Source organism: Plutella xylostella, chromosome Z, assembly GCF_932276165.1.
Source record: "Plutella xylostella chromosome Z, ilPluXylo3.1, whole genome shotgun sequence".
In the NCBI taxonomy this organism is placed as follows: domain Eukaryota; kingdom Metazoa; phylum Arthropoda; class Insecta; order Lepidoptera; family Plutellidae; genus Plutella; species Plutella xylostella.
Genome location: NC_064012.1, coordinates 5152605 through 5165510, shown reverse-complemented (window position 1 = coordinate 5165510; position 12906 = coordinate 5152605). Strand labels below are relative to the sequence as shown.

At 40.0% G+C, this 12906-nt stretch overlaps 1 protein-coding gene across 1 annotated transcript in view; it reads left to right on the top strand.

Annotated features, from left to right (window-relative positions):
• Positions 1 to 12199, top strand: part of LOC119694858 (polyhomeotic-proximal chromatin protein) — a 38158-nt gene extending 25959 nt beyond the window's left edge. Inside the window, exons 19-29 of the mRNA XM_048632850.1 lie at positions 104 to 193; positions 4449 to 4583; positions 5017 to 5125; positions 5691 to 5785; positions 6200 to 6323; positions 6730 to 6821; positions 7194 to 7269; positions 7499 to 7561; positions 7884 to 7993; positions 8629 to 8845; positions 9343 to 12199. Coding sequence (XP_048488807.1) covers positions 104 to 193; positions 4449 to 4583; positions 5017 to 5125; positions 5691 to 5785; positions 6200 to 6323; positions 6730 to 6821; positions 7194 to 7269; positions 7499 to 7561; positions 7884 to 7993; positions 8629 to 8844 — 1110 coding nt within the window. The 3' untranslated portion in view covers position 8845; positions 9343 to 12199. The remainder of the gene's footprint in view (positions 1 to 103; positions 194 to 4448; positions 4584 to 5016; positions 5126 to 5690; positions 5786 to 6199; positions 6324 to 6729; positions 6822 to 7193; positions 7270 to 7498; positions 7562 to 7883; positions 7994 to 8628; positions 8846 to 9342) is intronic.
• Positions 12200 to 12906: the final 707 nt, after the last annotated feature.

Here is a 12906-nt window from a genome sequence, read left to right as displayed (position 1 = left end):
TATAACTAATGACGATATAGTGACGTTTATCCATGACGATAAAGATTCCATGGCGCCGGGACATAACTGTGAGTATTAATGTTTTCCCCGTTTGGTTTTTCAGACCCTCGTGCAGGGTGGTCTAGTGCAAACCTCTATGTCTATGGCTGTGCAGCATCAGGCGTCTATGAACAGTGCTACTTCTATGCAAACTGTAAGTATAATTTCTTATCTTAGCTCATTTGTATTAACCACCAAATACCATATTTTATAACATACCTTTGTTGTTTACCAATATAGCTATGTCCTAAAGCTTTTAACGATCCCTTTATAGAATTGACTGTATTTCCTGTATCCCCACATTTCACTCACTGGTTATTAAATCTATGTATAGTTAAAAGTAACTACATCCCGCAAAATATAATACATACCTATTTATGTACCGCTAATTTATGCTATAGTAATTAACACCATTAGTTACACCGTCTTTAACCATCCAACTGTTGAACCGAGACCTAAATCATTAACTCCTTAGACCTACCAAAAATCTGTCAGGCTGCTCAGCACGGGTCTTTTATCGACATCGAGTAATATGTTCAATGTTCATTCCACCAAACACATGATCGTTTTGTTATAACGAATCGCGATATAGTACGTTTATCTACATCGATAACGGACCCGTACAGAGGGGACAGTAAATAGCATTTTAACTCCGCCAAACGTCAAAAGACGTCGTTTCAAAATGCACCGCGTTAATTGGTCCGTGAATGATGACGTCACAGGGCTTGCCGCTGGAGGGCTCACAGCTGATCTCCACGTCGCTAGTGCACATGCCAGGGCTTCTGTCTCAGGAGGTATCGGATGTTTTGTCTGTGTACCTTGCGTCGCACCCGTATAGGCTTTCGTTAAACTCCGACAAAGCTAAGTTTGATACGGGTTAAAGATGGCTGAGTTTTTTCTTTAAGTGGCAGCCTAAGCCCAAATTTCACCATACTCTTAGATCATAACCAGGGATTAGTTGTTGAATTTTGACACATCTGTCAAGAATTTAATATGGAGATGACGTATAATTGATGATCCAATCCCTGGTTATGATCTAACCGAGTATGGCGAAATTGGGGCTAAATGCTAAATGTATGGAAAAGAGTCAGACAAACGTTTACGTTTGGGTGTTGGCACTTGTTTCTGTTGTAAAGTTTAGCATTGTCGGATTCTATGAAAACCGCGTCGTTCCATAAAAAAAGGCGTCTCTAGCTAAATTTATAGAGAAGAGTAAGGAAACTGCTGTTGTTTCTTGGGAAACCTGTAAGGGTGCTTTTAACTAATATGAACCTTATGGACTTTCTTGGTTAAAGCTATCTATGAAACTGTGAGAAAATGTATATTACGAATATTGCGACCCATTCCTAGAAAATACAAGATCTAAATCCAAATCAGATTATACCTGCACCTATAACACCCGTGCTCGTACAATTTTGATTTCAATAAGTGTCCGTTCCCGACTTAGATTTATGATTGCCAATGTCGGGTCATTACGTGACCTGCGATAGTCGGGGCAGGACATCAATCAAGCTCTATTGGGCAACAAATTGGCATATCATTCAGTAGTGCAGGTACTATACTTATTGAATTACTATAAAGGTTTTTAAATTTTTCAGTATACAATTTTTTGTGTATATCTTTAATTTTGGTGCAAGTAAAGAGTATTCTACTGTACTATTTGTTTACAGTACTTTCTCCGTGGAATTACTCGTACATACTTAACATAAGGTTCAATATTGGTGATAAAAATATCGCGGGTACATAGACAAAGCGGCAATAAATTTCGTCAGTGGTTTTTCATCCATCTCGCTGGTTTTTTTTATACCTAATTTTGCTGTTGGAGTCTATTCGTGGAGGATTCGGCCACAAAATGCATTCTTGTTTACTCGTATGTCTCTGTGTCTTCATTCATTTTCTATGGCTTATTTTAAGACATTATTTATTTTTAATTAAACAGTTAAGATATTTTTAGCTTGTTTACATGTTCTTTATAAATGTAATGTTAGTGTTGTGTTTTTTTTAATTCTGATCTGGTTAAGTAATACATTGTGAAATTGCATTTTAAATAGGTATTTAGAAATTAAAATCATTTTAAGTTATGTGATTAACCTATCTCTCTTTTAACAAATTGTTGATGTTAGGCGATCATACAGCATTTTTGTTCTTGTATAATTGTCATTGAAGAGTACTTCAATTATTTCTTAAGATTCCTAAATATATTTCATGTTATTTATTATGCTAGATTAAATATTGTATGGTAGTGAAATTTTAGTGTTTAGGTGTCTTTTTATGTTTACAAAATGTACTCATAAGTCATAGCCCTTTATTACCTAGTGTGCACGATTTTCTATCTAGAGACTCCAAAATTTTAGTACTATCTGTCCTTTAATTTCCAAAACGCTCATTAGTTCCAACTACATCATAAAGGATGTAGGATACACGCGGTAGTAAGTCAAAAAGAGGGACTTACATTAGAGAGAAATTTATTACATTCTGAACATCATTCGAAATTCTTGCAAAAAACGTTTAACTTCCGTTGGAGTTTTCTTGTAGTAGAAGCTACATAGTTTTTCGCGAATTTGCCAATCTTAAAACAATAGTTCAGTCAAACCTCCTTGACTAACCTCCTTTCGGCTTACACCACTTTTACTACACTCGCGAGCAACCAAATCGACTCAAGCCTTGACGGCGCAAACATACATTAATACAAGTAAAATTATGAATAGAAATAATAAAAATGATATGTCATTTAAAAGCTTAAGATGTCAGCTTTAATTTGATATCATTATTATTGAAATCCATTCATCATTTTTGAAATAAATGATGTCTGAACGCAATTGTAGGAAAAACGGGAATTTAGGAAAAAAGGGTATGGGTATCGTATTATACAAATTAAACAAAAAATGTTAAGATAAAAATTTATTTATTTAAATCAATACTTTGTATTGCCCCCTCTTGCCCTAATTACAGCCTGCAGCCTGTTTCTCATAGACCTTATCAACTTTTTGACAGTTTCCTGAGGAATGCCGTCCCACTCCTCTAATAAAGCTGTCTTCAGCTCGTCCACGCTTGCAGGGACTGGATTCCTGGCCCGAACTCTTCTTTTGAGCTCGTCCCATAAGTGTTCGATGGGATTCAGGTCAGGACTGAGCGCAGGCCAGTCCATCGTGCGCAATTCCTTCTCTCTCAGAAACTGCCGACTGACTCGTGCCGTGTGGCAGCGGGCATTGTCGTGCATTAGCACGAAGTCTTCACCGACAAATTCTGCATAGGGCACAACATGACCGAGTAGAATGTCGGTGATGTACCGATCAGCTGTTAACCCGCCTCCTCGGCCGCCTCCAGGCACGAAAACAAGTGCGGTTTTTCCCTCTAGAGAAATACCAGCCCACATCATGCAGGAACCGCCGCCATATGCTACTGTTTCAGCGAAACAACATTGGGCAAATCGTTCCCCCGGACGCCGGTAGACCCGGCCTCTCCTGTCACTGCCATGCAGACACACTCTGCACTCATCAGTAAACAGGACCGACCGCCATTGCGCAATGCTCCAATCGAGATGCTCTCGAGCAAACTGAAGACGCGCTTGTCGGTGGCCTGCAGTCAATTTGGGGCCTGATGCAGGTCTTTTTGGTGTCAAGTTGGCTTCCTTCAAGCGTCTTCTCACTGTCCACTCGCTGACAGCCACTTGTCGTACACGTCTCAGTTCTTGCTGCACATCAACGCCCGTAAGGTGTCGATTGCGCAGCGAGGTTGAGACAATGAAGCGGTCGTCTCTCTCTGAAGTGCAGCGGTGGCGGCCCGTTCTTGGTCTTCGATTGAAGGCACCAGTCTCTTGGAACCGTCTGTATACTCGGGATACAGCAGACTGGCTCAAGTGGAGCTGGGCAGCGACTGCTCGCTGACTTAACCCTTGTTGCAGCAAGGCAACAACTTGAGCAGCTTCTTCTGGTGTGGTATCCATGGGTTTGCGAAAACAAGGAATACAATGCAACGAGATGTGTACCGGTCAACTTGCAACAAGCGACTGATAAGGTACACCGGATGTGGAAAGGTTTTATAGCGGGATCAGGTAGCGCAAGGCGTGGATTCCTAATGAGGTAATTAACACTGACGGGCAATTAAAATGCGTCATTAAATCTGCGCTTAGTTTTTTTTTATGGTATTGATCTTAATTGAAAGCCTAATTCTTCAGCTTTCGAATGACATATCACTTTTATATTTACCATTTATCGTTTTAGGAAAATCAATGTATATGTGCGCCGTGAAGGCTTGAGTCGATTTGGTTGCTCGCGAGTGTAGATCCTTCATACAGTCAATATCTCGCTGTACATCTCAGCTTCATAAGCTATACCATTTTTAACCAACAAGGTACAAAAATGCCTTTATACCTCTACCCTCTCACTATAGCTCTTTTATCTCCACAGGTGACCACCAACATGTCTTCACCACAGCTGACTCTGCAAGCGGGGCAAGGAATGGTGGCTGCCCCAGTGCAGACGCCGATGCAACAAGGCCCGCTACTCACGCACGTCAAAACTGAGGATGATAAGAGCACTCTGGTTAGTTTTGAAGATGGCCGATTTTAATACCAAACAACTAAAGTTTGGTATCAAAATGAGCCAACTTAATGTTTCCTTAGGGCTGATTTTGCTGTGCTGTCGCGTCTGAATGATTGTGTTAGACCGTGATAGGTCAGAAGTATACCATTGAAAAATCAGGCCTAAGGTAAAATTTGGGTATGTCGATTCTGGTATCAAAAAACTCCACTTTACACTTGTATGATTCATTAGCATTTAAAATAGCAAATTCAAGAAAACATCAAAAGTGTCAACTATCATGTACATCCTGTAATTTCATTTAAAATACGAACGGATTGGTCTCTTTTCCTCATTACAGCATATTTCAAGAGTGATATAGAAAGGGGGTGACACAGCTTGTGTTATGTTTTTTTATATGAATTTCTTTGCACTAAGCACGTGGTATTACCCGCAGACGCCAGTGCCGCCGGTGCAGATAGCCCCTCAGCCGGCCGCGGCCCCCGACCCCGCGCCGGAGCCCGCCCCCGCCCCCGCACCCGCCCCCGCGCCCGCCCCCGCCACCGGTATGTCGTCACCACTGTTGTGTACAGTCAGCTGCATAAGTAGCTATACACTTTTGAACCTTGTCAATCTAACAAACCGCCTATCCATACATTAAAGCATTGACGGTTCCTCAGTTTGACAAGGTACAGAAGTGTATAACAACTTATGCAGCTGACCGTACCTACTATAGTATAACCATTGCTGTGCATTCCCTGAGGTATGCGAGTGGCGATACGGAGGAGAAAATCGGCTACTGCGCTCTGTCACGTCTCTCTATCTCTGTCTCTGTCACGCTCGTGGCGGCATCGCCACCGGTATGTCATCACCACTGTTGTGTACTAGAGGATAGATGATCACTTGAGCTCTCCGACCTTGCTCTCAGACTGAAAGTCTAGTAAATTAGTTGTAATGCACATCATGTCCGGCTCGAAGGACCAAATGAGGTTCGAATGAGTTTTAATGGCAGACGAAAGTTCTGCTCAATTGACAGCTATCTGCTATCAGCGCGCAGGTTTATCATTGGACCTAAAAGCTGTCTTTTGCACTTACGTGATTCCTAATGTAAAAGAATGTATTTCGTTGCAGTGGACACGGCTACGTCGACGATGCCTGGCAAAGTGGAACCTGTTCCTACGAGCGAGCCCGCGCCGCCGCCCGTCTCCGCCGCCGTCACGCCACAGGTTAGTGATAGCAAATAGACAATGACCTCCATACATTAATAAACAATATATTTCACTAAAAAGACTCGTAGAATATACGGAGAATGGAGGCAACTCCATAACACACACAACTTGTACACGCACTAAAAAGGGACACTGGCACAGACGTCTATTATACTAGACGTCTGTGGACACTGGCCACCCCAGCGCAAACTCTTTATTTATTTATTTATTAAGTATGGAACACCAGCAGTTTACACAACACACATTGGTAACTTATTTATCAATAACAATTTCGTTGCGAAAACCATAAAAACGCACTGTCCTTCAGACCCTTGCCTTCTTACTTTTATTCACATCACTACGTCAATCAACGAACCCAAATCAATCCCCCCCAACCCCCCATTTAAAGCTAACCCCCCCTCCCGTGGCCAGGTGGTGACGACGACGGCGTCGGTGGCCACGTCCGCGGCCGCCACCGTGGCGCCCGTCTCCGCCACGTCCTCGCTGTTCAAGAGCTCAGCTTGCACTAAACACTTCGCGCAGCAGGCTGCTCATGGTAATTATTAGATAGATAGATGATAGATAGATAGATAAGTTATTTATTTACTTAACACAACACATACCGGACGCTTCCGTGCTTCGGACGGCGCGTTAAGCCGTGGGTCCCGGTTGCTGATTCGGCAGCAGTCGTTAAGCCTAGTCAGAAGCCTTCCGGTGGCTTGAAAACATCTGACAGTCGGATTGCCCACTTACCCGGCAACTCTATCAGCACAAGCTTGCTTGTGTTGGGTTCCACCAATCCGCACTAGGCCAGCGTGGTGGACTAGGCCTAAAACCCTTCCTTCATTAGAAGGAGACCCATACGTGTACTTACTGCTACTATCAACTGGTAGAAAATGCTATTAAGCCTGAATTTGCTAAGTTAACACATATTTGATTATAAATGATTGTGCTTTCCGCAGATAAGGGCCTTCCGAAGGCGATGGTGAAACCGAACATCTTGACGCATGTCATCGAGGGATACGTCATACAGGAAGCCGGGGAGCCTTTCGCGGTAAGATATTTCCATCATACCTACGTCGAAATGACATAATTGTTAGATTTGTATAACGCTTACAGATAAAGAAACAATATGAAAATGGCCGACGGAGTCATGAGATCTCTCTGTAATGGCGGCCTGTCAATAATTCTTCCGCCTAGTAGTTCGGCTGTCATTATGGCCACTGGCATAGTACAGCTCGGAAAAGCTCCATAGTGATCATAATCCTATTAAAATACCCACAACAACTACTTTTCCTAACTATTTGTGTAGCGGCTGCCATTTTCATTCTGTTCCTTATCTGCGAGAGTTATACGAGTTAAAAATAACTAACTAACCGACAATGTGATAGATAACATGATTTTATTACTACAATGAATGTTGCAGGTAAACCGCCCGCTGAGAGAATGGGCGGATAAAGAAGACAAGGAGAACAAACTGCCATCGGCCGACGAACCGCCTCGTGAGTGTACCTATACATATTTTATACTAGCTTTTGCCCGCGACCTTCGCTTTGAAAAGACCATTCCCATGTCAGAAAATAAAACGTAACAGCCGTTTACGCGTGAGATTAATTTTTATTAATAGAGATTATATAAATTTACCCCTTAGTGGCCAATAATAAGTGCTTTGTATCCCTATGTCTTAAATTTTTTATCTTATCTTAAATTAACGAAACTTTTTTTTTACAGGAAAGAAACAGATGATGGACTCTGGTGCCAATGTGGCGCGCATCACGTCTAGTAATGAAAGCAGTAAGTTTCACTATACTATAATAATATAGTCTCATCAAATTAATGAGAAAGCAATAATGACAATCAAATGTATCAATGCATATCATGTTGACTATACTTGTTATCGGGAAGTATAACCATTCGTGTGATCTATTTCATAGTCATCAACAGTCGACTGTTCCGCCAATAGAACGATACGAAACGCGGGACAAACGACTGTTGATGAACCGTTCAGAATCTGTCAATTTAGTATCTGAGATTAAAAAACAGATTTAAGACTTCATTCAACCTTAAGCCATAGACTCTCCTTCAACCTTATATTGTGAACCCCGTAAATTTCCAGACGAGAGCCCAGCTAGCCAGGCGGCCAACGTGAAGTCCGAGCCGACTAGTGCCGCCGCGGACTCAGAGTGCGCCTCCGCCGACGCCGCGCCCAACGCCACCAAGTGGACGGTACGTACTTATTTATACAGAGTTCATAATTTACACAATCCTTTGTACATCAATAAACTACTTTGCTTCTACTACCAGCGATCCGATCATAAGGATACCAAGCATTTTCATGATCCTTCGAGCCGGATCCAGGTTGGTTTCATCATTCAGGTTCAAAAGTAGTGTACAAGTGTGTCGCCAGATGGCAGCTCTCTCGCGCGACACAAGTTCATCATCAAGTAGTGTACAAGTGTACTGCTAGATGGCAGCCCTCTCGCGCGACACAAGTTTATCAGTAGGGTTACAAAGTAGTGTACAAGTGTACCACTAGATGGCAGCTCTCTCGTGCGACACAAGTTCATCAGTAGGGTTACAAAGTAGTGTACAAGTGTACCACTAGATGGCAGCTCTCTCGTGCGACACAAGTTCATCAGTAGGGTTACAAAGTAGTGTACAAGTGTGCCGCTAGATGGCAGCTCTCTCGCGCGACGCAAGTTCATCATCATTCAGGTTCAAAAGTAGTGTACGAGTGTACCGCTAGATGGCAGCTATAATATTATTATATGCAATAAATGAAATAAATAAATGTAACCCCGTGTTAACCCCTCAGCTGCCCGTAGTTAAACAAACAATCCTAACTTTTCTTAACCCGTCAGGTGTCGGAGGTGTGCGACTTCATCCGCAACATCCCGGGCTGTGCCAGCTACGCCGACGACTTCTTACTTCAGGAAGTGGATGGGGAGGCGCTACTGCTGATCAAGCCGGAGCACCTGGTCATGGCTCTGAGCATGAAGCTGGGGCCGGCGTTGAAGATTGTTGCGTGTATTGATGCCTTGCGACCGGAGGGGGACCATGCTGCGCCGCATGACTGAGGTTAGTTACTCATTTAGTACTTAACTCTTACTATCTAGTTTCCATAACTCTATCTACCGATGACTGATAGTTAGGTACTTTCATACGATTTTCACAGGTTTTTTATGTGTCAAAATCGTATGATCGTAACAACAGTCAGCAATCGATAGATAGAGTATTGAAACTGCCACTTAGTATCTCTTAGTAACTCAGTTAGGTTCTTGACTCGCTTGGTCTGCCTGTCCACCAGAGCGGAGCGAGCCAGCCAAGCGGTTTTCATGGTAAAAATCGACCAATGAAACTGAATAACTCCGCTCATTTAACGATAAATAAGCATATCTCTGATGGTTAAGCAGCCTTATTTGTAGACAGCATTTACCGCGTGCTAAAAAGCTAGTCTATATGGCTCATGTTAGCTATGCCCATATCCAGACCTTCATTACTCTCTCACTCTGGAATTGTGTATATCAAAGGTAACATTATAACAAAATATGAAATGGTGAATAATTTTGTTTCAGATACGGCGTCACAATCATTCTCTATGACAGAGAGTTTCAAAAGTGAAGTTAGTAGCAGTGTGCCGTAGACTAGTTGTGACGGTGCACCTACAACAGTGAAATAAAATATACGTTACTATGTACAACCTATAACTATGTGTAGTTGACTGTCGAATGCTATGATTGGGTTGTGCCCGTTGATTCCCAGTTATCTTTCACTATTCACTATCTTAAGTATAGTTTAGTAAGCATTACATAGGTGAATATTCAAATTGGATATGTCGTCAGATCCGCCTAACTAGACGTAGATAGTCGGATGATGGAAGGAGTATAGTACAGCCCAGTTATCGAAAGCTGGCACGTTCAACTCATTGACGTTGCGCTTGTGTTCTGTCTGTGAGTATACAGCGTGATGTTTTTAGTATTCATCCGTCAGTGACAGCCACGTGTGATCGACGCGCCGCGGGTTTTAAACATACTGTACACGGAAATTGCGCAATGTGTGGGTACTGTGAACGTGCCAACTTTAGTTAACTGGCCTGTACGGTGTATGTTTTAGTTACAGTCGGCTGCATTCAACTTATATTAGTTTTACTATTGATGAAAATGTAAACCTATGATATTTGTTTGGTTGAAGAGTGGTGTTATACTGAAACGCTCATGCTTGTCTTCTGCTACATAAGTACTGATTTAAAGTGACAGTAGCTTAGTCGGCAAAGTTCTTTGCAGGCGACTGTATATTTCCGATTTAACTTAATTAGTAATTCGAAAGCTGAACAGCGAAAATCATAGTATAACTGTAGATACATTGTAATATGAATGGGTAATCTGTATCGGATGATAGAGTCCGACTAGGATAACTTTTCAAGGGTTGATATATGGGAGAATATTTTTGGTCTGCCAGCCCTAAATATATGAATAAGAGTATGATGTACCACATCAGTGTCAGTAATGTAATTAACTGTTTTTTGGTGTTGTCACTTGTTTCTGTTCTTAAGTTATAGCTGTCGGACTCTAGCACACACATCTATTCGTCAGCAGTGACATACGATAACAAACAGTGAGAACATTCTGTTTGTCACGGGCCCTTTTAGTTAAAAAACATAAGTGTGTAAATATAAATGGTATTTGCCTGTACATTTTTATATACTTAACAAAAATTAACTTTGAAATACTTAAGTCAAAAAAAAAACAACTGGCATACAAGTTCAGTATAATTTTAGGTTTAAAAAAATAATATACCGGATAGTACTATAACGTGAGTCCACATATTGCAATGATCAACCGCGTCCTAAGTAAACCGTGGAATCTTACCTTTATAGTGTTCTAGTTAGGTATGTTGATAATTCATTGTTTTAGCTAGGGACCTTTCAAAACAATCACAAGACTTGCAATACATATTTCATAATTATAAACGATGATTGTCATTATCTTATGAAATAATTATTATGAAGTTATGATTTAGCTTCGTTACATTTTTCAATATAAATCCTCGATGGTCGGCTATTATGTTTATTGAATATTAGTTAATATTAATGTTTATAATCTATGGTGCTAATTATTTCTTTTTAACTCAATTTATCTAATATAATTTATTATTTTAAGTAAATTTTAAGTAGGTTTTAATGTTTGTTTAAAATTGCAGTTTTCTATTTTATAAGAAGTGTCAATGGTGTTTTGTTTTATGTATCTTATTCTGTATGGATAGATGTAAATATTGTAATGTAATACTTAAGTACTTAGCTATATAAGTTTTAATTTGAATGTTGTAATGTCTACTACATACGTATTACTAAACTTATAACTTTATTAATAAAATAAATATTTAAATATTCGCATACCAAAAACAGGTCAGTATAATATTAACACGTAAACATAACATAGATATTTTAATAGAACCTAATTCACTTAAACATTTTTTATTCATCAAACAGCTAATCATTTTGTAGAGTTTTTTTATAATATCAGTGACAGGTTTTTGTTTTAAGGTAGAACCGCACTGAAACGGTGCAATAGAGTACTTACTTCTACTATCGAATGAAGGGATTTTTTCGATTATCTTATTAAAAAAACGAGTTGGTTTCAATGAACGAACCTGCCGTGTCTGGCCATCGTGTGTCACACTTCTTCTATCCACGTTAATTACGTCTATGATACTATCGGCACCGTAACGCCATCTATGTTTTTTAATGAGCTCTCAGAAAACTTCCCTTTCGCCTCGGCCTGATCCCACGCTACTGCGCTGCCCTAGTGCGGTTCAGCCTTTAATATTAAGACTTTGTAAATGTTAATTGTACTTACATACAGCAGGCAGTTACATACAGCAGTAAAGTGTTCAAAATATTCAAATAGATCTGGTTAAATGAAAACGTGGAACTAATGGTTTAAACTGATTGACAATGTTAATTACTTACCGTATTTTTGTAAGGTATACCTACCACTGCCATAGAGTGCTGTAGTCATGTAAAATGCTTGGGCTTGGCATTAAGTACGGGATTTATCCTAAATATTATTATATTTATTATACATAATATACCGAATATCGATTTATCTCGCGTAATATGTATACGTACGGTCATGTGCAGAGAAACCTGACCCCTCTCATAGTAACAATGCTTCTGAGAGGGGTCTGATTTATCTGCCTTATACTGTACTACGTAATAGGTACTTATGAAAGTAAAGCGTATTCAATTCTAATTATTAATAATTATTATCATGATTGTTATTATGATAGTTTTACATAGTGCGATGATTTTGTGAGTATCACAATAATGTGTATGAATTTGTAATGTTGCAACTTTGCTCAATTTTTTACATACAATAACAATGTAATCCGATGTGAAAATACGATGATACGAATAAAAAAATTTGAGACTGATTATTATGGTTTTATTTATATTCCATTAAAAATTTAGTAACCAAAGCTAAATATTAGGTACTTTTACATTTTTGTATAAGAAAAATGCAGGTAGGTAACATAATATATATACCTACAGGAGACCTGCAAGGGTGCAGGATGTTTCAAAAAGAGTAATGGTCGAGATTTGTACGATGCCATTTTAAAATGGTGGCGTCGAAGTACCTCAGAGGCGCTTTTTAATGTACCTACATCTCAATTTAGTCGAGTTACCGATTATCAGGGACATAATTGATTATTTTTACTATTATTGGGGAAAAACTTATCTTGGTTGGCTACTACTTGGAATAGAGATAAGTACCTACTAGATTAAGCATTCTAATTGCTGATACTGTTTGCACTACTAAATATGTTGCGCAAAAGTCTCATTTTGATCTTGTAAAATTTAGATTCATTTATTGTAGCACTACTTGCTCAATTTTTAATTTTAAGATTTGAGATTTCGCGTGGTGTCAATTCCGTATATTAGTCCGCTAGATGGCAGCTCTCTTGGGCGACACAAGTTCATCATTAGGGTTACAAAGTAGTGTACAAATGTACCGCTAGATGGCAGCTCTCTCCCGCGACACAAGTTCATCATCAAGTAGTGTACAGCTAGCGCTAGATGGCAGCTGTCTCGCGCGACACAAGTTTATTATTAGGGTTACAAAGTAGTGTACAAGTATACC